Here is a 27,133-nt window from a genome sequence, read left to right as displayed (position 1 = left end):
ATCTAAACAGTAATTGTGATGGGGTGCCTGCTATAAATGACCCTTTGCATCATTGTTTCTCTGAATTAGAGGATTCCTTGCTGAAGGCACAAGACCATTGAAGGAAGTAAAGCATCTGGTTTGTTTTGTAATGAGAAGCAGGAATGCAAGGTCCACGCTCTTAATAATAAACAAACAGGACATTGTATGCCATCATCACAGGATGTCCTTCCTTCAACAGAGGACTGACTGGGGCTGGAGGAAAAGCCGGACAGGGCGTAGAGCGAGCCCCACTAATTACTGCCTCCGTCTGCCCTCCCCTTGCAGTGATCAGTTCAACATTCTCTTTAACTGTGAAACGATTAATGTTCTACATTTTGCTTACACGCTCCTCCTCGGAAGTCTGGCTGTGGGTTTGGGGAGGGGAGCAAAGGCAAGGACTTTTAATCCGTAGGATTGTAACTTTTCCCTATTTCCCTATTTATTAAATGGTTGAAAAGAGGGAAGTTAGTTCTACCAAATCTGAATGTGTTTCGGTTAGCAGGAGACATGGAAGCTGACAAGTTTTGGGGGGGTGGGGGGTGGGGGGACGACATGCTTTGGGGCTATAACTGGAGGATTAGACAGCTACATTTTATTCCATTAAATGCAAAAATAATTTCGCACGATCTTTTCAGGTACCCTTTGTCTATTCCTTAAACTGTGAATTTGAGCCGAGGAACTACGAGAGTTTTAGGTAATTTTTAGCTTTCCCTTAATTTAAGGAATGTGCGCCCCCTTAGAAAGCCTCAGCAGGAAGGAGGGCGGGCTGAGTATTTGGAATACAATACAGCCCGAGTAAACGTTGAGGTTAAGTGCTTTCAAAGGGAAGTAAGAAGATTCCAAGTAAATGTTGAAATTCACATGCGAAAGAGAGGAAGCTCTGGGCGGCCCGAGATCTGGGGGAAAGCCCTGGGCTGAGCTCTCGGCGCGGCTCCGGCGAGTCCAGGTGTGGCCACGCCCCCCTTCAGCAGCTGGTGGGAGTGAATCAGACGAATGGGAAATCTGCAGCAGGGAGGGGAAAGGAGCCTCCGGTCTGGTTAACACAGACTGAAAGTGCTGCGGTGACACTCAGCCCTCCAGAGCTGCGGAGAGGCAGAGCAGCGCGCGGCACCTGTCCGCCACGGAGAGCCGGGACGCGGGCGCCGGGGCGGCCGTGGACAAGGGGGGACCGCCGAGCTGCGCGCGCCAGTCCTCGGCCCGCGGCGGGGACGCGGAGGACATGTGGACTGTGTAGAGATGAGCGACCCTTTTCTCCGATGTTGGATATTTGCTTGGAAAAGCGTGTGGGTACGACCTTGGTAAGGAACTTGATCTTGTTTTTCACTCTGAAATTGGTCAGAAATGGTGGTTGATGTGTTAGCGTAGTCGCAGGAGAAACCGGGAGTGGTTCTGCTTTAGGGCTCGTAGAACTGTCAAACATTTGTAAGACTTTTTTCCTTATGAATCATTAACCCTTTCAGTTCGACGCATAATGGTCAATTCATTGAAAGTTCGGTAGGGGCTCCTGCCTACCCACCGGCCGAAGTGACTTCTCCGGGCTGGCTTCATCTTCACATTTTGCTTTATTTTAACACTTATGTGGCATCGTGACTGTACATGTTGGAACTAAATAAAAACAAGCAAGTTTGTTTCAGTCGTCACTCAGGAAAGACAGCTTTGCATCTGATTTCTTTCTAAAAGAGCATCATATTTAGGGAAGAAAGAGAAGAATGTGAAAGCCACTTGGAAGGACTTCCGCGGAGAGTTGTGTTTACATTCTAAGGAGGACACGTTCTTACGTGGAAATGATGCCCATGTTCCTACTTTTCATCACACATTGTATGGGAAAGCGTTGCAGAAGTTGTTTACCTTTTCTCTCTCTCTCTCTCTCTCTCTCTCTCTTCGGAAAGCACTTTTCCTGAGTGTGTGAGGGGGGATTTGCGGGAATATCCTTATCAGTTTACAAGTGGAAGCAAGAGCCTGTCCTCTGAGTCCTCTATATTTGTTAGAACTTTAGTTACAGTAAACTGAAGCACATCAGTGACTTCTGGGAATTTGTACACTTTCAGATTTAAATGGAAAGTGCTATTTGTAGCTGAGGGCTCCTAAAGGAATTCTCTGCAGGGAATGCTATTGAACATTTTTATGCTTTGTTTTTTGCTCTTTCAATCTGGCGTGAGATGCCCACCAAAGGAAACTGCCAGGAGTTTTTCCCCTTCGCCCATTTTTTCCTCCTCTTTCTCCTGTGCTCCCAAACCATTTCTGAAAAGCTGCAGCTCAGTGATGCTGGGATGCAACCCTTTCAGTCTTCTGTGTGAGAGGATGAAAGGGAGCGCGCGGTAGAGGGGGGGGGTGGCGAGTTGTTTTGAAAGTTGTTTTGCGTTGGGAGCTGGTGGGAAAGTTCAGTCTTCCCCATTTGGAAAAGGCCGGCTGGGTTCCGCTCCTGCCCCACACGCGCTTTCCATTTTTAGCTTCATTCAGAGGCAGACAGAGGTCCTTCCTCTTCCTCTCCTTGTTTGTGACACTTTTCTGAGGCAGCTTTTCCACAGCGCTGAGGGTCTGGCGGCCATGACCCCAGGAGCTCTGGGACCTAGGACTGAGCGCCCACAGCATTCTTCTGCTGTGAGAGGTAAAGTCAGGGATTGTTCCGAGGTGATCTTTCCTTCTTTCTTTTCTCCTTCCTTTTCCCCCCAGTGAGTTTGCCACAGTCTTGTCTTTCTTTCTTTCTTTTTTAAGAACTAAGTAAGAGTAGCATTTTAAAACCTTGCTTCTTCAAGGCGGTCTTCTTTATACGGCTTTTTGGCTCTTACTCAACTGTACCAAGCACTCTGCATCTGCTTTTAAAGTCTTCAGACTGCTGTATTAGTCATAGCCTCTCGGAAGGAGCCACAGGACAATGGGGATTCAAGGCCTTTTCCCTTCTCTTCCAGGCTGCCCCAAAGTGTAGGTCCAGTACTGTGAGGTTTCAAGGGTTGACGGACGGGACCATGAAAATGGACATGGAGGACGCAGATATGACTCTGTGGGCAGAGGCTGAGTTCGAAGAGAAGTGTACATATATTGTGAATGACCACCCCTGGGACTGCGGTGCCGATGGAGGGAGTTCAGTTCAGGCAGAGGCATCCCTACCGAGGAATCTGCTTTTCAAGTACGCCACCAACAGCAAAGAGGTAAGCCTCTGGTTTCTTGCTTGAAGAAGGTTGGCCCCTGGCGCCCAATCTCCCTACCACTTGCCTTTGCGGCCTCGTATTTCTGTGAGAATCTGTATCCGTAAATAATTGATTACTTAATTCACTTCTTTCATTGCTTTCTCTTTCCCTCAGTCTGTCCCTCTCGTTTCCTCCAGCCCTCCACTGTTCCATCCTAATTAGCAAACAGTTAAATCTTCTAGCAAGTTGACACATCTTGGCATAGCCCAACGGCAGCCCGAGGTGGGCGAAATTGTCAGCAGCCTTCCAGAAAGCCACTGTCCACCCTGCACTCGCTGACCCTGGTCCTCCAGGTGTAGCAGAGCTTTTGAGGGAGAGAACTTTCTTAGAAAAAAAGTTTTCCTTGTTGTTTTTGTCTCCTTTTGGTCATTAGATGGCTTTCTTCTTTTTAATGAGCCAGCTTTATTAGCTGGGTTACTAAAATTGTACTCAAAACCTTGACGTGTTTATGAACCGAAGTGATGGTATAAACCAAGAAGAAGTTCGTGTAAAAGTGTCCTCTGTCCGGATGACTTCAGAGCTAACCACTGTTTATCTGCCGCAGCTCCTTTGCTCTGTCTGGGGCAGGCAAGCTGATTCCTTACTGGCCTCTGAAGTGGGTACCCTCTTTGTTGTTTCAAAGGGGCTGGAAACCCAAACTTGGAATGAGCAAAGGATTTGTGTTTACCCTTTTATATAATGATTATAGCTAGGCGTGATGTTTAGCTGTGAAATAACTTGCAGAACCACTCTTGTTTTGAGAATTCAGCTACTGCAGTGGTTCCTGCTTGTCTCTACTGCAGAGCTGAGTTGAGGGAATTGACCCTCAACAGACTTCCCACCCCCGGGACTACGATGGGTCAGTGTCATTTCTGTCGCTGCCTTCACAAAAAAGTGATTCCTTGCTGTGGGAATCTATGACTGGATACTGAGAGTGTTCGCTAGAGCCCTGTCCGATCACTTTTTCTCCTCCCCCAAGGAACAGTATTTGAAGGAGTCGGGGGAGACCGTTGTTTGGAAAATACTTTGTCTCTTTCCTGTTTGTGTGTCTGAGTTCAGTGTTTTTGGTGAGGGGGAGACACAGCTGTCTAAAATTAAATAGAGCAGCTCTGCTTTGAGTTTCATTAAAGCTTAACCTTTTTTTTTCCCCCTGCTGGAAGAATAGAGGCAGATTTCATAAAAACCAAAATTTAAATTGCAGTTGTACATGAACGTTAACCTAAAATTTAACCCCAGAGGTCGGCCTTAATTATACCTCTTTCTGAGAGTAACACTTTTTTCCATAGAAAAGTTCATAATACGTGGCCTGTGAAATCAATGTAGGATTTGTTTGGCTATTTAAGGTTTGGCTGTGGCTTTAGAAGGTGTCGTGGGTTTTTTCCCATATCCCATTTGACCAAACAGTGGTCTGTTCCCAGGGTTCATTGGTGCTGTGCTGCCCTGTCCTGCCCAGTGAAATAAAGGCCTGAACTGAAATAAAGGCCTCTATTCTATGGGTCATCTTTGCCTTTTCATTCTATAATGTTCTTTCTTATCTCCCGTTTGGCACTTAGCTTGTTTTTCCATTTCCATCATTCTACTTAAAATCATAGCTAAATAAAGGAATGCCCTCAGATCATTAGTCCAAGGTTCAGAAAGATAGTCACTTGCTCAAGATGTGTAGTGAGAAGCCTGAGCCAGGACTAGGAGCAAAGTTCTTCGGACTTCCCCAGCCCGTGCTTCTTGATTATGCTACACTGGTCCCTCTTGGTGTCACTGTGGTTTTATTTATCGTCTTTATGTCTTTCAGCCCAGATCCTTTATTAAGCCTGTTTGTTTTTTGTGTGTTTTTTTTCCCCCTTTGAACATATAACTTCCTATTTCAGTATGTTCCTACAGTGCCTTGTATCCCTAAAGAGGGTCTTTCAAAACTCACCGAATTAAGAGATCAGGGTCCTCCTCGTCTCTTTTCCCACGTTTTATTTAACTGAAACACTTGAATAACATCTCCAGTTCCTAATCATAAAAGCAACCAGGAAGCCAATTCGAATGTGATGCTGTCTTACATTCACTCTGGAATTTGTACCCGTTTTCCTGTTTCTTTCTCTTTCTTTTCTGCACTTTGGGAGAGGACAGCTCCCTTGTGGTGGGGAGAGAGGCGCAGGGAACCTGAGCCATGGAGGGTGTGATACCTGACAGCCAGGTCTCCGGCAGAAACCTTCAGGATGGATGAAATGTTTACATTGACACTATTCAGTTAGTTCTTTCAGTCCCACCAGCTATGGAAAGGGGGGAAAAAGCCTTTCTGTAAGGGGTTTTTATCTCACTAGTTGATCTTGCCCTTCTTTATATGTTTTCATTTAAGTAACAGAAGATGTTACACTGTGAACTGTTGTGCTGACATACTTGGGGATTTTTTTTAACAAGACTATTTTTCATTATGAATTTGTGCTATGTGTCAGCACCTTTTTTTTTTTTTTCCCTCTTGGTTTAAAAACAAAACATACGAACCAAATTTCTGATCTTGACCCTCATTTTTAGATTTGGTTTAGAATCATTCCGCACCTTTAATGAGCCCGTTCTTACTTCCTATTTCCAGAACTCAAACCAAATATAGACATACTATTCAAAACTTTTAAAACTTTTTTTTTTTTTTTAACTGATGGGTTATTCTTTTAGGGGGGATTTTCCCCTTGTCCTCCTGAAATAATCTTTTGTGAATACGTGAATACAGGCAGATCAATTTAAACAGCTGTATTTTAGAAGCAATAGCCTGTATCGAGTTTGCTTATATTCAAGAGGCATGGTGGCTCTAAGCCTGACCTCCGAGAGTCATGTGGTGATAAACATCAGACCCATGATGGGGACTCACCGAATGCCTATTTTGATTGAAGTCCATTATTAACTCAAGCCATCTGTAAAAGGTATCTCTCCATAACATGCAATTCCCTCTTCTTCCTACTGCCTTTTATTTGTGAGACAATGGGCCAAGACATTACCATGTTTCCTTTAATATAAAGATAATCAAGGAGGAAATCTTCCAAAAACATCTCCATTCACCACACTCCCTTTAAAAAAAAAAAAAAATAGTGAATTACAAACTGAAGTCTTAGTCCACTACAGAGTTCTAGTCATTTCAATGCAAATATCCTTTTGTTCGAAATAAAATTTTAATCGAATATGTCATTTCTATGGGGTGGTGGATTTGGGGAGGAGAAGAGATAGCTAGTAATTAAAATCATCTTAATGTAATTTGGGGTGAGGATGCTCAAACCACATTTAAACCTGAATAATGTTTCTGTTTAAAGCCCTCTGTGTATGTGTGCTTGTAGATTCCCTAAAGGAGGAATTGCTTTTTTAAGAAAACCAAGTTCATTTTCTCCTTCATATCAGACTTAAATTCAGCAAGCCCCATCCTAAGTTGTGAAATCTTCGTTTTGTACAATGAAAAACAAGCCCTTTTTTTTTTTTTTTTGGTCTGGAAGCCTCAGACATCAGGGTGTGTGCTGTAACTGAGCCCACTGACAGAGACGGATCTGCCCAAGTGGAGGAAGGGCTCCCTCCTAACGTAAGGCACTGCGTGGAAGGGCTTGTGGGGCGGCGAGAGAGGAGGCAAGCAAGTGTGGAGGCAGGGTCTTCTCCCAGATAGGATTATGGGAGGCACACAGACAGCAGCCTGCCCCTAGCAATAATTCTTTAGGACCCTGGTCAGTTCCTGTGAAGTTTCCTTCTCAAGCTTAGGTGAACACTCTTAATTAGTTTTTTTAGCACTGTGAAATCCAAGGCACATACCAGATTCCTCTGTCTCATGTGCTTGCTCTGGGGATAGAATATTGTTGGCTAAGATTCACATCTGGATCTTTCTGGGGCAAGGGTGAGAATAGGACTTGGTCTTCCACTTCCCATTAAAAACAACCGTGGTTCCTATTCCCCCTCCAGTTACCTAGCCAAGCGCTGTAATCTTGCCGAGCGCTGTAATCTTAGAATTGCAGCTTGTATGTCCTCTTTGACTAATGTCTCAGACATGGATTTGAGATGAAGCTATTTATCCTATACTAAAGTGCTGGGCTGGGAGTGGAAAGAGTTGGTATTTAAGCTATACAATTCCTTTCAACCTTGAAATTCTATTATTTTGTGTCTCTATGTATCCACTTTATGTGAGTTTACGTGTATAATGGAACTTGAAATAATACGGTTCTGTGCCACTTGTAAAGATAATCTAATATTGAGGCTCTTTGGCTCTTTTTAAAAAAAATTATGAAATGCTTACCATGATGTGTAGGTTCTTTTGTTTGTGGCTTGAGTATTCTCACAGACTTCTCTTACACCAAAGACCCTCCTCTTCTTAATTGTTATTCTGTCTGCTTACTTAGTTGCCTTTGTAAGGTTATAGATGGCAAGTACTGTACTATAGCTTCCTCAGTGACTTGCTTATAGTTGTTCTCAAATAGGTGCTGGGTGGTTATGTCTTCTGCAAATTCTTTTGTAAGAATAAAATTCAGGTTGATTTCTTTTTGGCTAAAAGAAAATTTTGTGTGTTTTCTTAGTAAAAGAGTGATAAATGAGAACTAAGAGGCCCATGGGTTTTTAAAATAAAGGAGCAATTTGGAAGGAAAAAAAAAAAAAAACCTGACCTCAATGTAATGCTACTTGTTGGTAATCAAGCTCTGACTCCCAAGACACTGTCTGCAAGAGACTGTAATTTAAAACAAAGTTGATGAACCAGTTGAGTACCTTTCTTTAAATTACTGCTTTAAAGTGGATATGTTGAAAATATCAACTGCTAATTATTGGCTCACCAACAAATGACATTATTTGTTTTTCCTGTTTGTCATTTTAATATTATGGAATAATCACTAGAATGTGAATGCCAAATGATTTGCGTGTCACAGAAGTCAATTCCATGAATTTTTCAAATTAATTAGGTTCGGTAATGTATCATAAATAATGAAATCCTCATAAGTAAGTCTACTTAAGCTTTAGTACATCTTTTTATCTCAAGACTGCTCTGAGCTACTCTTGTCCCCAGTAGTTTTACTGCCAACAAATACCAGTAATGATGAACTGTATTGAAAGGGCACATAGATGTAAATGAAGGCAGAGGAGGATGAGATGAACATCTGCTTTTTTCAGCTCTTTGCCAGAAATTCATAAAGTACCAAAAATAACACTGTAGCTAACAACATTGTTTCAACTTGTGTTAGGTGTAGGAAATTCTTTCTTCCTTCCTTTCTTTCTTTCTTTTCCTTTCTTTCCAGTCTGGGTATGCTCTATTGGCTTGTATATTAAATACTAAATTGTTAAAAAAAAATCATTGGCTGATAAGAAATATACATGAGAAAGATTGGACTGTTATAGCCATGGAGATGTGCTTATTCCATATCCATTTCAACAGGTTTTAAGGTCTTCATGAGACATGTTGATGTATCAATGTATGTCACAACCAAAATCTGAGATTCCACTGTGCACATTTATTGATACATATATTTGGACCTGCCACAGCAGGTACACAATTACACAGGAGCCATTGGGCTTAGTAAAACCTGGAAGTAAATATTCTTTAACCTCCCCTCTTGGTTCATTTCAGTAAGGTATTCAGTAAGTAATTTGTAGGTGATTTCAGACCAAAAATAAGTAAATAAATAAATAAAAATGGGAAAGTGACTGAATAAAAACCAATATAAAACTGTAACTGTGAAATGTTACAGAGGACTCCTTACAGAGGAGTTCTTTTGAATAGGGATGAATTGCTTCCTGATTCGTGGTTGGTGATTTTTTTTCACTCCCTTAAAGAAATTTACCATCAAGGAGGAACTGGCATAGTTAACTTGTTTCTTTAGCAGGGCCCTAGTGTGATACATCCAGTCTGAGAAGGTCATTTCCTCAGATCTTAGAACCCCAGCTCTCAGAACCCACAGCTCTCCTCAGTATAAATTTCATTTCAAAGGACGACTCTTGACCACTATTGGGTAGAAGATACTAGCGAAGAACAAAGTCACTTGAAAGATCGTTCTTCTATTAAAGAGAACTTGTAAGTTATGGGAAAAAAAAAAAAACAAAAAAACAACACCTCATTTGGAATGAAAAGAATATAGTGTGTTTTTATTCTGGTTCCTTAGGTCTTTGTGGAACAACCCAAGAGCATTATTTTGGTTTCTGAGGCTAAAACTATTTTTTTTTTCCCTCAAGCATGCTGAGTTTATGGTTTGATGGAGAAGGAGAAATAAGAAACTAGGAGCAGGCTGAAATAATTTAATCTTGACCATCTAATTCTGTAGTATCTGATTCTAAAATCAGATAAAACAGAATGGTTACCCTCTCTGATCTTCTAGTATGAAAAGTAATAGTAAAAATGAAAAAGTCACCTGAGAATAATCCTTTAGACTAGTTTAATGCTTCGTTGGGTATTTACTTATGATCTGGGAGTCTAAAAGGTGGTTTCCCCCTAGGATGAACATTGTTAAAATTATGTGGGCACCATTGATATTTGTTCTCTGTATCATCATTTTGTCATTGTTGGTTATACTACCACTTGCCAATTCGATTCAATAAAAGCATCGGTTAATATTTTACAGTTTGAGGTAATTATTTCACATTTTATCCCCTTCAGGTTATTGGAGTGGTGAGTAAAGAATACATACCAAAGGGAACACGTTTTGGACCTCTAGTAGGTGAAATCTACACCAATGATACTGTTCCCAAGAACGCCAACAGGAAATATTTCTGGCGGGTAAGTAGAGAAAATTTTTTCAGACTCCATAAGAATTAAGGGAGGGGAAAAAATGGAGCCAGAAGTGCTGGGTCATTTCCTTTTTCAACCTGTACTCAGGCTTACCACAACTATTCCAGGCCCCTGTGGACACAGGGAGTTGTAAGCAAATGTGATTGAAACCGGTTAATTAATTGTTTGGCTCTAGAAATGCAGCCCCTAGGTGACTAAGGATGGAGATATGGACTGTATATGAATCTTAATTTTTGCAATTCATTAGAGCTTTGTGATGAAAGGAAACAGTATGCTGCTTGCTTCAAGGGTAAGTTCATTTGCATTTCTCTGCAAGGAAGTAGTAATGAGTCACCAAGCCTTAGATTTCACCCCTTCTTGATTTCTTGCTGAGTTAACTTTAATTGAATGGAAGAGTAATCATAAATGAATTAGCTTGAAAATAAATGCCGTTAAGGAAGGATGGGTAGGAGATGCCACCAGGGGAATGGAGACGACTGGGTCTGGTCTTGTGTCTGCATCATAAAACTGCTGGGATTGTACATTACTCCCGTGTAAGGGAGGTGCTTACAATCATGTGAGAGCTTTAAAGCCTGGCCCATACAACCTCCTTTGGAATATCAGGATTAAAAGGGATCTCAAAGATGAACTAATTAGATGGAGTTTTTGAGTAAAAGACCCAGAATTGGAAGGGAACAGGGACAAAAATTAGACTACGTTCCTTCTTCCCATAGATCGCTCTAGGATATTCACTTTTCTCAATTAGAAAACAGGAACATGCTTACTAAATTTAAAAGTAATATTTTTATGCATACATGCATAAAACATACATGATTACCAGGGAATCATTATTTAGATTTTTTAAGAATCTTAATTCTTTTTAAAAACAGCTGTAAGAAACAACCACAAAAACTGGATTATACTTATTTTGGCCAGTTTTTACCTACCTTGGTTATATCTTGGGAGAAGTATCTTTATAAAAGACTTCTATTTGGGGATCATTCAGAAGCTGTTCCATAGAAACAGGATTTTTTTTTAATCCAGGAAGTTTTGTGTTTTTAGATGTTTTTCTTTTTCTTTTTCTTTTGTTTACTATTTTTCCAAACAAGAAAGAGCACGAAGAACTGTTCTTTAAGAACTGTGTGCTCAGTTTTTATTTAATAATTACACATGCTTAAAATATATTTACTTTGTGACTTAAAATGGGCAAAATATCAGTGACTACATTTTTGCCTTTATTGCCAATAAAGTCTTCTCAGAAGTGAGCCACAGAAGTGTATAAGTCTTGGAGTCAAAAGTCTGAATTAACACAACCCAGCATAAGACTTATTTAATGTATGATCATTTTTTAAAAGGCAAGGAATACCTAAGAACCTCCTATCTCTGTCCCAGTTCCCTGGTTCATTAAAGATTCACCCTAAGTAACTGCAAGGCTTTCCTTGGGAGGATTTATTTGAATCAGTCTTTCACATAAAAAGGATATTGTAGGAGAAAACTCCCCACATGTTGTCAAAAGCATCCTGATTTTTGCTGGCAGGAATATGAACATCTGTTATAAGGAAAGAAAAAGTTTCATGCAAATTATACAGTCAAAGAAGAGTAGGGATGTTCAAGTTGAGAAACCAGTGACATTTCTTGTAACTGGACTGTGAGTCAGCACATTTTTAATCTTCCTGATAATATATGGTAGTGTAGTGAGGTGAGGAGCAGTGTTCATTTGATGTATGCATTATTTTATTTTCGTGTGTGCGCACGTATGACTTCATGGCACAGTCGTTTCTGTTTTTAAATGAGGATACAGTAAACCGTAGTCCATGGAAGGCTGACTGGAATCCCACGCCCCGTAGCTTTAGAAAGCAGTCTCCGCCCAGCAAAGAGTGCAGAACGATGGAACCCCATGTTCCTGGAAGTTTGCACATCAGAGTAAACAAACTTGAAAACCCCTCTTGATAGCAGAATTCACCCAGGCTTGTTCCATTTTCTCTTAACAAAACACACCGCAAAAGCTCTCACAAGCTGCTTTGATGAAGCCACATGTATTTCCCCCTTCACAATTTACAGGAAGTTACTCTTAAAAGAAAGTGATTCTGGTGTTTACTGCCTGTGTTAAAGGGACAGAGTTCCTTTTTGTTTCTGATAACGTGTGAGTGAACTACAGACGCGATTTATAGGCTATCATAGTCGGTATGTGACTAGGAACAAAGCCATACCCTGCTGTCCGGTTAGAGCCAAATTTCTGCTACGAACAGTGTCCTACTTGAAGACTACAAGTTGCAGATAACCAGGTATTGATTATAGATGGATAAGGAAATTTCTTAAGTCTTTTTAAGTCCCTTAAAAAGAGGGAGAGAGAGAAACTTTCTGTGGAGGAGTGAGGAGTTGGTTTACAAAGTAGTTTCAGCAAGAATGAATGTTTTAATTTTTCCTATTCTTTCTTCTGTCTTTTTACCGAATCAAGCCTGAGTGCGTCGGTATCACTGGGAGGGAGGGAGAATTCTTCACTATGCGTTGCCTTTAAAGGACAATAGTTTCTTCCTGTTCTTTTTTTGAAAAACACATGCCTCTATGGCTCTGTGAGTTGGTGTTTTAGCCAACCACCTTACAGATAAGAGGGTTCCCTCTCCCCTCCTTCGGCTTGAAAGAGAAGTGCAAGGCTGAACATGTTTATCAAGAGGAAAAGTGACTTCTCAGTCGACTGTCAAATCCTGGCTTCTGTCCCGGTGTTCACTTTGTTATGGCAGGTGAAGTTCACCTTTGCCCCACCCAGTGTTTCCACAAAAAGGCAGGGTTCCAAGTATTCATATGAGCAAGTGTTACTTCTGGACTTGGAGGCTTGGGGGTGGAGGATGTTTGCATAGTTTAAGCCTTGGGCGGGGGTGTAGGAAACGGCAAGTACAGAGGCCATAGAAAAAGTTGAGACTCAGTTTGACGTATTCGGTTGGCTTGGTCTTCTACCCAGTGACTCAAAGCATTCAAAGTCAGCATAATCGGAACTAAAGTTAGAAGCTTCGCCCATTTGCCGGTCGCGGCTGTAGCAAAAGTAATACTCTCTGGTGGTTTGATCCGTCCGAGGCAGCTCCTTAAATGAAATGTGGTGTTTCATTCTTCTGTCATTTTTCCCCCAACATGAAGCGATGATAAAACTGAAATGGAAAAGGTAACTGACAAAGTGTGCCTTACCTGTTTCCGTCCTGATTTCTGCTGATTCAAGACGACTCGGGCTAAACCGATTGCATTCTTTTTCTGTGTGGGCAACAGGGAATGAGAAATCACACACAGTTCTTGCTGTGTTTCTTCTCGGAGGTGCCGGGGAAGCTTGTCATTGCTTTGGGGCTGACTTTCTTTTACACGTCTGTCTTTTTGTTTGGACAGATCTACTCCAGAGGGGAGCTTCTCCACTTCATCGATGGCTTTAATGAGGAAAAAAGCAACTGGATGCGCTATGTGAATCCGGCGCACTCTGCCCGGGAGCAGAACCTGGCTGCGTGTCAGAACGGGATGAACATCTACTTCTACACCATTAAGCCCATCCCTGCCAACCAGGAGCTTCTTGTGTGGTATTGTCGGGACTTTGCAGAGAGGCTTCACTACCCTTATCCCGGAGAGCTAACAATGATGAATCTCAGTAAGTGGATTATAGAACAAAAAATAATAATAAAAAAATTTTAAATGCCAGTAATGTCAGTTCTGCCCCTAGGAGCTAATAACATGTTCTTTAATTATACGGCTCCATGTGTGGGGCCAAGTAGGTGGCTTTAAACAAGGGATGAGGAAAAGAGGAAAAAAATTTTGTAGTCCCTGTACCCCATTAGGAAATTTGATCGTGTAAAATATTAAGAGCTATTTTGAGTGTTTAATTCAGAAAGTTACAGGAAGAAATAGATGTCTAATTCTAATCTTTCCAAAAGGGGGCAGGTGGGAGTATAAAAAGGGATTGGTCCTGACATGCCTATTATGCGAGGTATAGCCCTTGTTTGTGGTGATTTGTTGGTGCTTACAGTGTGTGCTGGAATATTGTAGCGATGCACATTTGGTTATCAATGTATGGTCTGATGTAGAACACCACAGACTGTTTTCTAAAAAAACTCACAGCTATAATTTTGAAAATATTATTCTAAGTGGATAACTCTAAAGATTTTATATCTTAGTCTCCTTCTTTAAGGCAAAAACCTAATTAACTAACCTCTGGATCACTTTTACAGTAGCCACCTAACACTTTGTTTTAAAAAATTCTCAGTTCCTTAGGTTTATAGGCTTTTACTTTTTTATTTGGTTGAAGTTAATGCCATAACCCCTCTGCAAAAGGCTACCTCATTTTAGTCATTCTCAAGTGATCTCTAGGAACAATTTAAGAATGACCATAAAACTCCAGTCTGTTGTAATTATGGTTCCGTGTTTTCGGTTAGACTGCTACATTTTAAGGAAGTTTTTAACAGTAGGTCCTTTTGATGTAAAAGTTTTGGCATCTAAATTTTGAAATTTTTGTAACTTTTTGTTTTGATATGATTTCAAACTTGAGGAAAAGTTGCAAAAATAGTACAAAGAATTCCCAGGTACCTCTTACCCAGATTCACCAATTGTTGATAATGCAGGCTTAATTGTTTTATCTGACGGCTCAAGTTCACATTTCTTTAGTTCACATTTCTACCTTTGAAACATTTGGAATGGATGTTAATTTTAACATAGATTAGGATTTTTGACTTCAACTTTAGGACCAGTTCACAAACCTATTACCTGTCCTGGTCAGGCTAAGCAACTCTGTAGCTAGTTGGTGTTCATCCCACACTGTCTAGTTTACTTGATCTCCCTACCATCTCAATACCATATTTGCAGTTTTCTGAAAAGCTGGGACTATGAAAGCTTATGAATCTCCCTCTCAGGATCACCTTTCAAGTTTGCATTCATGGTCCTCTCACACACATACACACATCACACTCAGTGCACCCTCGAACTTTAGGAAGAGGTCTTGGAATCATTGGAAACAAGCGGCTACTAACACGAACATGAGGGGTGAGTCAGGTCTTGACAAAGGAGTCATTTCTTTCCCCTCATAATCTCTTCTGAGCTCCCAAGAGTCTGTGGTATTGCTGAGTACCCCAGGAGCCATTCAGCTGTTTTGGCATTTGCATGTGCCAGACCAGCCATGCCAGGCCCATAGTAAAAGACAGCTTATAGTCTAGCAGAGTCTCTCAGAGGAAGATGTGCTGCTTCCTCCTGACTTTCTCAGCATGGCAAGTCACTTCTTGAGGGTCTCCTTACACTCCTTGAGCTTCATCATTCATGAATTCAGAGAAAGACTTTGGTTGGTTTTGGTTGGTTTTTTTGTTTTTTGTTTTTTTTTTCAAACAGTAACTCCATTTGAAGTGACCCACCCCAGTGACTTTGCACCAACCACAAAGAAGCTTTTTTACCTACATCCTTCACCAAATGTGGTTTCAAAGGCCCTGCATTTTTATTCCCCGAAAAAGGCTTTACACAACATTTAAGATTCAAGTGCTTATTCTCGGTGTTCAGAGTAATTTCCATGTATATTGTGGAAATAACACTTTTGTTCCCACCAAAGTCCCTTTTTATTTATGCAGAATTTTTTTCTAAATGGCGGCTTAACATTTTCAGGGACGCTTCCCTTGTCCAGTATTCATAGTAAAGAAGGAGAGTGAACAAATAACCAGTCACATTAAAAGCCAAGACTCCCCATGCTGATTGTGAAACCAGTTGTCTTAGGTGTGGTAACTGCTGATTGAACCTCTGATCAGGAAAATTTCCACTCTTTCATCAGGCCTAATAGGTAGATTGTGTCTTCAAATGAGTTGTGTTGGGTTTCCGTGCTCCCAGCACAATAGAGGTTTGTGCCAGAGTCTTGGTGAGGACTTTAAATGGCAATGATGCTCAAACTGGTAGATTTTTGAGAAGAGATTCGAATTAAACTGAGGCCAAAAAAAAGAAAGAAAAAATAGTAAGTAGCCAGCAATCACAAATTGGCATTTTTTTTTAAAAGAAAAAGAAAAGGAGTAGAAACTATTAAATTTAACTTTTACCCCTCCCAGGTTTTTTGGTATTTTTTCCTATGTATCTAACCAACCCATCTAGAAAACAGTTGACCAAATTATAGACTTCTAAATGTTAATCTGCTTTCTCAGTTTCAGTTGAAAACAGACTTTGTTTTGCCTACTGCAGAACTTCTAGGTTCTTTCTTGTAGTCTTGGGGGTTCTTATTATAGATCGAAAATGTGAGTCGGCATAATTAAGCCATTCAGAGCCTTCAGAAGCAGTTCACTCTTGAAATGACTCCGTCCGCCTACAGCCATTTAAGATTTAAGAACAAAAACAGATCTTGATTTTCTTCTTCATGTTAACTCAAGCTGCTGCTGAGTGGGAGAGTCAGAAATGACACCAGCTCTACTGATTACTCAGCTGCTGAAGGATGATTTTTTAAAATGTACCTTCACATAGATTCCATGACTTCTACCTTAGAACATCTTAGGGAGCTAACATTTCCTTCTGGATATTGTTTTGGAGGAAAATAGAATTTTTTCTATGGAGGCATAAGAGAAAACGTGGATTGAGAATTTACTGTGCTGGGCCCTCTGCTAAGAATTTTGCATGGAAAATTACAGATTCTGACTTTTGTGTTTGGTGGCCCAGTCATTAGCTTTTTCAGTTTAATAACTGAATTATTAAGGTACCTAGTGAGAACACCTAACTAAATAGGAGGGACAGGCCTGCTGATGGACACTCGTTTCTTGCTTATGGTCTCAATCTGTTGAACTTTAGAACCAAGAGAGTATTGAAGCCACTGGAAAAATTATGAGACTGGGGTATAATTTGCCACTTGAAAATGGTGAAGTTTCTGTACATTTTATGAGGGTGCCGTCTTTTTTTTAATGTGGGCCTACACGGGTGTCTCCAGATTGTTCTTTTTCACTTCCATAAAATTCCTTCCTGTGACTGGGAGATGTCTCGCCTATCAGTTTCCCAACTTAGCTGTCTCTCTTCCTTTACCATTTCAGCTTTAAAAAACAAAAGTGACAATTTGAACTTCCTGCCTGCTGGGCCTCACTGAAAGACTGATATTGGCCCGATAAGGGGTTATTTATTTTGGTTTAGTGGCTTCAGAAATCCCTCTCCCTCAACAAGCTTTCCATCACTACTCCCATCAGCATCTTCCCTGATAGTGTCTTGGCTGTGTTTATTCTGGGGCTGCTGGCTCACCCGGGAGTAACTGATAACAGCTAGCAGGAGATAACATTCTCCGAGGGCCTCTCAAACTGGAATCGAATCCCTCAAGCCTGACAGTCCAGAGATTGGATTTGAAGAGTTCAGAATCTGGACTTCCACAGACTTCATTTCTAGACCTATCAGATATCAAGCCTGGAGCGCTTTCTGAGTGAAATCAAGCGGATTTTTTTTGTTTTTGTTTTTTTGTTTTGAGACCGCGAATGATACTTTTAAAGACGCTTCAGCATGGTCCCCAACATGTCCCCTTCTGATACCAAGGCCAAAGCTCCCCTGCCTCCCAAGGCATCCACACACATGGCTGGTTCATGCCTTCAACCTACTCCTCCTTGTGGGGCAGCTGTTCAGTTGGAGCGATTGCCCTCTGATAACCAGAGCGCCAGCGAAGCAGCATCTGTTTTACTTTTGATTTCCAGGGAAGGCTGAGCTGGAGTTTTTGGTGTTCCCTGCTCTGACTGGTGTTTTCCCAAAGGCATCGTTTGTTTCTTGTGTTTGGAGGGGCAGGGCTGGTGATGGCCTGCAGAGTCTGGAACTGTCCTCATTGCTGCTGTTCCTAAATAGTGTATTTATCGAGTAATAATACAGAATAAATGCTTTCATCTTAGCTGCCTGTTTTCTTTGGTGCTCTAAGTAATTGAACTGGCTCGGGAAGTGCCTGTTGTGGTTTGGCAGAGATGAGTATGTCACGCCTTGTGATTCCAGGGGACAGCATTGCTGGGAGCCTGGTTAGACCAGACAGAACCTTGGTGCCATTCTTGTGTTGTCAGCAACTTGAGGGGAAGGGGTGGCATCCACATTGCTAATCTATTTGGCACAGGCAGTTTGAACAGGGTTTTATCAAATTCGTATTAAACAAGAATCAAGGCGAAAACTAATGACTGCTTGTTACTTGAAATGAGTCTTAATCTTTCACATCTAGTTCGCAGGGTGTGCTGATTTCCTTTCGGTACACTGTGAACATCAGAATGACTTTTATTAACCTCTGACACCCCCACACCAGGATTTTTCCACCCCATTTTAATGGAAGCTCTCCCGTTCTAGCTTGAACAGCACTTTTCCATCATACGGTTTTTTACTAGTAGAAACAAAATAATCCAGACAGACAGTGCCCTTCATTCGAGATGCTGTCACTGTCTCCGTTTTGCCCAGAAGGAAATGGAGCGGTGCGTGTGAGCGAGTGGCCCCCGAGTCCTCTAGAATGAGAGGGCGTTGAGAAGCCAGGTGTGTCTCGCTTGTGGCCAGCTGGCGCTCAGGTTTTCTCAAGGAGAGAGCAGCTTTGGCATTTTCACTTCAGTTCTCTATAACCCTTTGAGTAACCGACCTGTCTTTATTTCAGCACAAAACCAGAGCCATCCAAAGCAGCCCAGCACTGAGAAAAATGAACTGTGCCCCAAGAGCGTTCCAAAGAGAGAGTACAGCGTGAAAGAAATCCTGAAATTGGACTCCAACCCCTCCAAGGGAAAGGACTGCTACCGTTCCAACATTTCACCCTTCTCTTCAGAAAAGGAGGCGGACGACTTCCGAAAAAATGGGAGTCCCGAAATGCCCTTCTACCCTCGGGTTGTCTACCCCATCCGGGCCCCTCTGCCGGAGGACTTTTTGAAAGCCTATGGGATGGAGAGGCCGACCTACATCACTCACTCTCCCATCCCGTCCTCCGCGACCCCGAGCCCCTCGGCGAGAAGCAGCCCCGACCAAAGCCTCAAAAGCTGCAGCCCGCACAGCAGCCCGGGGAACACGGTGTCGCCCCTGGCGCCCTGCCCTCCAGACCACCGAGACTCGTACGCCTACTTGAACGCCCCTTATGGCCCCGAAGGCTTGGGCTCCTACCCGGGGTACGCACCGGCCCCGCACCTGCCCCCGGCCTTCATCCCCTCCTACAACGCCCACTACCCCAAGTTCCTTCTGCCCCCCTACGGCGTGAATTGCAACGGCCTGGGCACCGTGGGCAACATGGGCGGCGTGGGCAACCTGAGCCTCTTCCCCAGGCTGTACCCCGTCTACGGCAGCCTCCTGGGCGGTGGCGGCCTGCCGCACCCCCTGCTCAGCCCGGCCTCCCTGCCCAGCTCGCTGCCCTCGGACGGGGCCCGCAGGCCGCTGCAGCCCGACCACGCGCGCGAGGTGCTCGTCCCGGCCCCGCACAGTGCCTTCTCCCTCCCCGGGGCGGCCGCCAGCATGAAGGACAGGGCGAGCAGCCCCACCAGCGGGTCGCCCACAGCCGGCACAGCCGCCTCGGCGGAGCACGTGGTGCAGCCCAAAGCTACCTCAGCGGCGGCCCCCGGCAGTGACGAAGCCATGAATCTCATTAAAAACAAAAGAAACATGACAGGCTACAAGACCCTGCCCTACCCCCTAAAGAAGCAGAACGGCAAGATAAAGTATGAATGCAACGTTTGCGCCAAGACCTTTGGCCAACTCTCAAACCTGAAGGTAGGCCACGCAGCGAGCACGGGGGCAGCAGTCGGCCTGCGCGCCATGGGGCCTTACTACGCCTGCGCGCCAGGGCCGCCCTGTGCGCCTGCGCGCCTGCGCGTGGCTCGCTCTGCGCAGGTGTTGAGGTGCTTTTGCGACATGTGAGACGGGCGGGAATAGCGGATTAGGGGTGGCGGGGTTTCTTTGGCTATTTCTGGCTCTGTGACTTCGGACTAATTATTTCTCTGCTGCGTTTCTTGTGAATAATGAAAATGTGGTGTTTGGGCTAGAAAATGAAGCGTTCTGAAAATGCTGGGGCTCTGTCTGTTCGGGTTACGCTCTTACGTGATGGTTTTCCTAAAATGTCTGCATCATAAATGCCTGAGTCCTTGAGCAGAAATGGGAGGTCTTCCCACCGACCGAGAGCAGGGCTAATGCACGTGGCTTCTTTCCAGGTTCACCTCAGAGTGCACAGCGGAGAACGGCCTTTCAAATGCCAGACTTGCAACAAGGGCTTTACTCAGCTTGCCCACCTGCAGAAACACTACCTGGTACACACAGGAGAGAAGCCACATGAATGCCAGGTGGGCAGTGATTTCCGGTAGAAATTTTCACCTTTGTACAGAATGTGTCAGGAGCGGTGTCCCTGTGTCCTATAGCCCCGTAGTTTAAAGCAGCACAAGAATTCTGCCTGGCCACGTCTCATAACCCTGTATCTGCTGAGGAGCAGAGGTGATGACACAGCCGGCTTCCAGTGGGTGGAAGATGGCAGGGAGAAGTAAACACCTCGCGTGCAGTGCCCACATCTCCCTGTTTGCTTAATGCCACGCCATAGGTGCCACGGGGAGGCTTCTCCACTCACAGGTTCCTGGGCGTTGGTATGTAAGCAGGCCCTTCCCACCGGCAGCTCTTAATCTTCTGGTCTTCCCGCCCCCCATCTCTGCCCTCTTCCCCACACTGTAGGTTTGCCACAAGCGATTTAGCAGCACCAGCAATCTCAAGACCCACCTGCGACTACACTCTGGAGAGAAACCTTACCAGTGCAAGGTGTGCCCTGCCAAGTTCACCCAGTTTGTGCACCTGAAACTCCACAAGCGCCTACACACCCGGGAGCGGCCCCACAAGTGTGCCCATTGCCACAAGAGCTACATCCATCTCTGCAGCCTCAAGGTCCACCTGAAGGGGAACTGTCCTGTGGCCCCAGCCACGGGGATGCCTTTGGAGGATCTGACCCGGATCAATGAAGAAATCGAGAAGTTTGACATCAGCGACAACGCCGACCGGCTCGAGGACATGGAGGACAACATCGATGTGACCTCTGTGGTGGAGAAAGAAATTCTGGCTGTGGTCAGAAAAGAAAAAGAAGAAACTGGCCTGAAAGTGTCTTTGCAAAGAAACATGGGGAATGGACTCCTCTCAGGGTGTAGCCTTTATGAGTCATCAGACCCATCCCTCATGAAGTTGGCTCACAGCAACCCACTACCTCTGGGGCCTGTAAAGGTCAAACAGGAAACAGTTGAACCAATGGATCCTTAAGATTTTCAGAAAACAAAAAGTGTTTTGTTTTGTTTCTTAACTTATGACTTGGCAAGTCAGGGTGCCTGTAACAAATGCTTGTACATAATTCCAGTTCTGCGAAGCTCTCCTGACGGTAGATGGTTTCCCCTCACCTGTCTGGAATTAAAGAAGGAACTCCAAAGTTACTGAAATCTCAGGGCATAAATGAGACAAAGACAATATATATATACATATTATATATACTTATTTACACCCCCATCTATATATTTGAACCTGTGTATTTTGAATATTTGTGTGGATATGTTTGCATAGCCTTCCCATTGCTAAGACTATTGCCTAGCCATAATTATTTTTTCAATGATAATCCTTCATAATTTATTATACAATTTATCATTCAAAAAGCAATAATTAAAAAAGTTTACAATGACTGGAAAAATTCCTTGTAATTTGAGTTATAAATGTTATATTTTTGTCTTGTGGCTATTCTTTGTAGATAGTTTCTGCACATCTGTCTAAGTACCTATGATTTAGTAAACAAATACATTACTTCAGTTGACCTCCCTCTATAATAATGGTTTGAAAATGCGGTTTGGTTTTGCCAAAGTTAGACAGTTGCTGTGTTAACTCATAAGATCTCACTTGAACAGCATTGTATACCATGGGGGGAATGTGTGCAGAATTACCCAATAATAACTTCAGTAGAAGAAACAAGAAAGGGAATCTTGTATGTTTGTGTAGATAGTTCAGATTCTTTTCCCCCTAGCCACAGATTTACCAGAAAGGAGATAAGAAGGCTTTGCTAACCTGTCTTCCTCTCCAAAAAGCAGGGTCACCCCACCCCCAAAGTCACATGGCCATTCAGAGTGGTCACGTGACCTTTGCATCCCAGTGTATTATCTGAAAATGTGAATGAGACAAACTGCCATGTTTAAAACCGCCGCAAAATGTTCCCAAAGCACAGGTGGTTTTGTATGTGTGAGGTTTGGGGGTTTGAGTCTGGGTGTTGTTTTTGTTATTGGGGTTTTTTGTTGTTGTTGTTATGTCAAAAATTGCACAAACATGGTGCTCTACCAGGAAGGATTTGAGGTAGATAGGCTCAGGCCATACTTTACAAACAAAACAAAACAAACAAAAAAAAGAAAAACGGGTATTCTTGTTGTCTTAGGGTAAAAGCAGGCAATGCACATTCCTATCCCCAACACATCAATTGTATTTTGTTCTGTAAAACTCAGATTTTCCTCAGTATTTGTGTTTTTACATTTTATGGTTAATTTAATTAAACATGAAAGGGCATTGCAAAGCTGTTCAACAACAATTACCTCATTGAGTGTGTCCAGTAGTGCAGGAAGTGATGTCTTATGCAGTGATTTGCTACTCTGCAGGAGAAACCAAGTGTGCTCCAGAAAGGACAGAATGTGTGCCATTCTGTCTTTTACTCTGCTAAGCCCAAAGATTACATGTCAGCATTCAAGGTGTAGCAAAGAATGATGTATATTTATAAATCTATTTATACCACTATACCATGTGTATATATAATATATTTATAACCACTTAAATTGTGAGCCAAACCATGTAAAAGAACCTACTTTTCCTAAGGGCAAAAAGAAAAATCCTTTCTGAGGCTTTGCTTAACACTTGAGGACCTCATCATCAGAGACATTGGTGAGCTTGGGCACCTCCTTGCTATTGTATGAGACCCCAAAGCCTTGGTGCAAAGCTGGAGACTGCATAACAACCAGGGAGAGAGAGATGCATCATCTTTCACCAGTAAGGGCAATCTAAGATGGCTTTATTTTTGTTACGTGGTCACACCAAGTCATGGAAATAAAGTCCCCTCGCTCCCTTTACCACTATTAATTTTCTCTCTCTTTCTGTCCTTCTTTCTCACTTACTGATGCATCGTTTATCGGTCTGGTTTCTACATTCAACCTTTTATTGATGGCAACTATGTCAGCCTGCAGTAAAGAACGAACTTAGGAGAATCCAGAGAAACCTCAGAGCCTTACTGATCTGTTCCTCTAAGTGGCAAAACTGACGATTTTTTATGGATCAGTGCTGGGCCAACGCAGTCCTTAATTGTAGGTAAACCAAAGCATCGCACACTGACATTGACACCAAACATTAACGGTCTGCTCACTTGTTCTTTTCTTTCCCTTTTGTGCTTTCTTATTTGTGGGAATTTTTACCAAGACCTGCGTGGCTCGAGACCTGCTTCTCTTTGCCATTTGACCTTCCCTTGTAGGCCTCTTACATGTGAATGTGGAGCCCACAATCAACAGTGGTTTTATTTTTTTCCTCTAATCAAAGTTAAAACTGACCAAAGTTATTGGCTTTTTACTTTGCTAGAACAACAGATTATCTTATGTTTACGTACTGGTTTACATTGTTATTTATGTGCAAATTGTCAAAATGTAAATTAAATATAAATGTTCATGCTTTACCAATGCTTGTCTAGTGTCTTCAGTGAGGGGCCAGTGAAGTGACATCTTCTTAGGGAACAATTTTGAACATGACAGTGTTTGCCTCTCTTCTGCCCCACCCACGCTCCCTAGCAGCAGTGAGTCCCTCATCCCCCACTTCCATTGGGGACCACACGTGTGAGTGATCTGAAGTGTTGATCTCTTTTCTCTCTTAAGTGACCAGTTTAAGATTTTTCAATTATGAGCTATAGAAGTGTTCTCTAAGGAAAGCGTTCCAAACTTTAGTAATGGATTTTGTCTGTCTCTTTTACTCTATTGATGGGGATCAGGTGGTGAGGTAAGGAAGACTCGGATCCTTAGCCTTCCTAGCCTCAGGACAGCATGTATGTGGTGTGTGTGTGTGTGTGTGTGTGTGTAGACCCAACTGACTCAGGGGTAAGGGACATTGAAGAAAACTGGGTTGAGGAACAATACTTTGCGCAGTGAGGACAACGTTTTTGCCTCAGTAGCTAACACTGACCGTGCCATAGGGAATAAGTTCTAATGTGCTTTTGCAGTCTTCCTGTTCTACATCCCACGGTATTTTTTTCCCTTTACATCTTAGCTCAGAAAGTAGATCTGCCACTTGTTCATTTAAAATGAATTTCAAGACTTCTGTTGTTTTACCAGAAGCTGGGCATTGTTAGGATGAAACCCAGAGACATGCTGGTATGGCCATGTAGTCCCAACAGTCAGTCATGTGGTGGGAAAGGGTTTATTTGCTTGTCCGTGGAGGATCCAGAAACTAACCTGTCTCCAGGCAAAAATAAATTTGAGTCTCATTTGGTAGATATGAACAGGAGATGCTTTTAGAAAACTGTTAGTGCCCTCAATGAAAAAAATTTAAAAATGGGGCGCCTGGGTGGCTCAGTGGGTTAAGCCGCTGCCTTCGGCTCAGGTCATGATCTCAGGGTCCTGGGATCGAGTCCCGCATGGGGCTCTCTGCTCAGCAGGGAGCCTGCTTCTCTCTCTCTCTCTGCCTGCCTCTCCATCTACTTGTGATTTCTCTCTGTCAAATAAATAAATAAAATCTTTAAAAAAAAATTTAAAAGTCCCTTGCAAATAATGTTTGTGCTTGCCATGTCCTCCATTACCAAGTTCTTCCTTCCATGTCCATGCTAGCCGCATGTTAGGAATAATGCTCCTTACATTTGGATACTCGAAACTGCCCGATATATTTTTTTCATGTTTCTTCTTTATATTCACATCTGTGCCAAGAATTTGAAATGCTGCCAACATGGAACTGTGGAGTTAAGAAAACCAGAACCCCATTGTCATAAATGTGCCAAATGGTGCTGGTTGCACTACTAAATTCTACAGAACCATTGTGGTAATAATTTTTCAAAACAAAGCCCAGTAAGATTCAGAGTGTAACCATTACTACCATAAATCATAGCTCTTTACTTGGCAAAGCATGCCTCTTTTTTCTTGAGAGTTATGTATCTTGGGAACTCTTGTGGACTTAGCCGCTTAATGAAACATTACATGAAAAGATAATATTCACTAGGAGCTCAAGTCTACCCAGCTGACATCCACACAGTTGGATCAAGGCTTCATGCAGCTGTTTTCAGGGCAAGGCAAGACTGAAGAAATAATCTTTTTCTGAGTCTTAACCTTAAAATAAAAGCTCTGTTCTGAAATAACCCATTCAATTCCCCCCAACATAAGGGAATATACAGAATATATGGTTCCATGGGAGTATATGGGCACATTTCTGGATTATTTCTTCCCTTGAGGGACAGGAAAGCCATTTAGGACCCGTAAGTTTGTATGAGCGAGCTCATTCCTATCTCCGTGTGTGTGTGTGTGTGTGTGAGTGTGTGTGTGTGTGTGTGTGTGTGTTTAGCCTTCTCTAAAAGGAGATAATCAGCAAAGGCCAGAGCAGAGAAATGAAAGTAATTAGAGGCACATGGTGTAGGATTTCTGATGTAAAACCAGGCCTCAAAAATGATCTGGTCTAAAAAGGAAGGGTGTACCACAAAGAGTAGCAGCTTAAAACAATCAATGAACAGGAGAGAAGTTACACAGAAAGTGATCCTTGAACCAGTCCAGAAGACGCTTCTACTTCCTTCAGGAGACCATGAGAACTTTGTCCATAACATGTCCATTTCATTTTCAACTTCGGGCCAGGAAAAAATCAGATCACTCTGAGCACTGGCTACCTCTCTGGAGTCCACTTCTGGGTGTACAGCAGCTGCAAGAAACGTTTCAGGACTCACAGATAATTCTCCCATCACTTCCTTTTCCAAACTTCAAGTCCTCAGAACCCCCCAGTCCATTTGCTCAAAGCACTGCTGACAGCTGCTCCTTAAATGAGAAGTGATTTTAATCTCAATACAGCCTTAATTATGTAATTTAGGCATTTAGGCAGGAAAAAAAAACCACAGCAAGATTCCAAAATTTATTTTTAACCTGATTTATGCAAATACTCTCCATGCCCAGTTTCACAAAATACCGTAAACTAACAAGCCCTCTCCCAGGGTGCTCTTCCTTCCAGGTTTGACAAGTGATGAACCAGAGTCGGCCACATGTACATTTCCCTCTCTCCAAATTTAAGATAGAAGCTTTTATTTCGTATAAATGTGAACATAGTCACTTTGTAGTTTTCTTCTGCCCCCATTAAGAAAGAAGACATGACAGATAAGTGCCAATGGTTAATTTTCTTAACAAATTCTTCAGCGTATTAAAGAAAGGTGGTTTTTTTCATGGAATTGTGGCCAACGTTCCCACCTTGAGGTATGTGAAGAACTCGCCTGTGGATGAAAGCAACCAGCAGTTCTCCACTGCAGGTGAAGAGCAGGGCAAAGGAAATCCATCAAACCAGAGCAGAGGGGACTTGGGTTTAAATCACAGAAACTAACACTTTCCATTAGGCTTGATTTCGCAAAGCTTCCCTTCCAAGAGCGGGAACGAGTAGAATCTCCTTCCTGGGAGGACTCAGAGAGAAGTCAGCTTGTTTGAAAATGCAGGATGCCCAAGATGCTCTTGCAAGCCTTTCCTGGGTCTATGATTCAAAGATTTCATTTTTTTTTTTTTAAGATTGTATTTATTTGACAGAGAGAGACAGAACAGTGAGAGAGGGAACACAAGCAGGGTTAGTGGGAGAGAGAGAAGCAGACTTCCCTCAGATCAGGGAGTCCAAGGCGGGGCTCGATCCCAAGACCCTGGGATCATGACATGAGCGGAAGGCAGACACTTAGTGACTGAGCCACCCAGGTGCCCCTCAAAGATTTCTATTGACCTTAGAAATGACTGAATGACTGGGGACAAGATGGATACAAGGTCTCGATAGAGAACTTGACTTGCCTAATGATCATGAGGCCTCCTAGGAAACTGTATATATATGCATGTATACACACACACACACCCTTATATACATATACATATATATACACACACTACATGTATATGTTACTATACATATATATGTACATATATAGAGTGTATATACATATATACACATATATACATATATATGTATGTATATATGTGTATATATATAAAATATATATGGAAGGCAGATCTGGGGATCTTGTCTAATTCTGAGGATGAGTCCACAACACCATGAAAGCAAATGTGCTGTCTATTTTGTAAAGTACTTGAAAATACCTTCCACAGTT

The 27,133-nt window shown here is 42.7% G+C and overlaps 1 protein-coding gene across 3 annotated transcripts; it reads left to right on the top strand.

Annotated features, from left to right (window-relative positions):
- Nucleotides 1–1,157: 1,157 nt before the first annotated feature.
- On the top strand, nt 1,158–23,498 carry PRDM1 (PR/SET domain 1). Of its 3 annotated transcripts, none has more exons than XM_044244824.1 (7): nt 1,158–1,319; nt 2,931–3,170; nt 9,778–9,897; nt 13,261–13,513; nt 18,461–19,554; nt 19,992–20,120; nt 20,500–23,498. In XM_044244824.1, exons 1-7 carry the CDS (start codon nt 1,278–1,280, stop codon nt 21,070–21,072), a joined length of 2,451 nt encoding a protein of 816 aa, XP_044100759.1. In that variant the 5' UTR covers nt 1,158–1,277; the 3' UTR covers nt 21,073–23,498. The 3 variants fall into 3 exon arrangements, with proteins under 3 accessions (XP_044100759.1, XP_044100742.1, XP_044100752.1); XM_044244807.1 differs by lacking the exon at nt 1,158–1,319 and adding an exon at nt 2,593–2,629; XM_044244817.1 differs by lacking the exons at nt 1,158–1,319; nt 2,931–3,170; nt 9,778–9,897 and adding an exon at nt 12,694–13,045.
- Nucleotides 23,499–27,133: the final 3,635 nt, after the last annotated feature.

Source organism: Neovison vison, chromosome 1 (assembly GCF_020171115.1).
Source record: "Neovison vison isolate M4711 chromosome 1, ASM_NN_V1, whole genome shotgun sequence".
NCBI lineage: Eukaryota > Metazoa > Chordata > Mammalia > Carnivora > Mustelidae > Neogale > Neogale vison.
The sequence above is the reverse complement of the archived record's forward strand: the minus strand, read 5'-3'. Positions and strand labels throughout refer to the sequence as shown.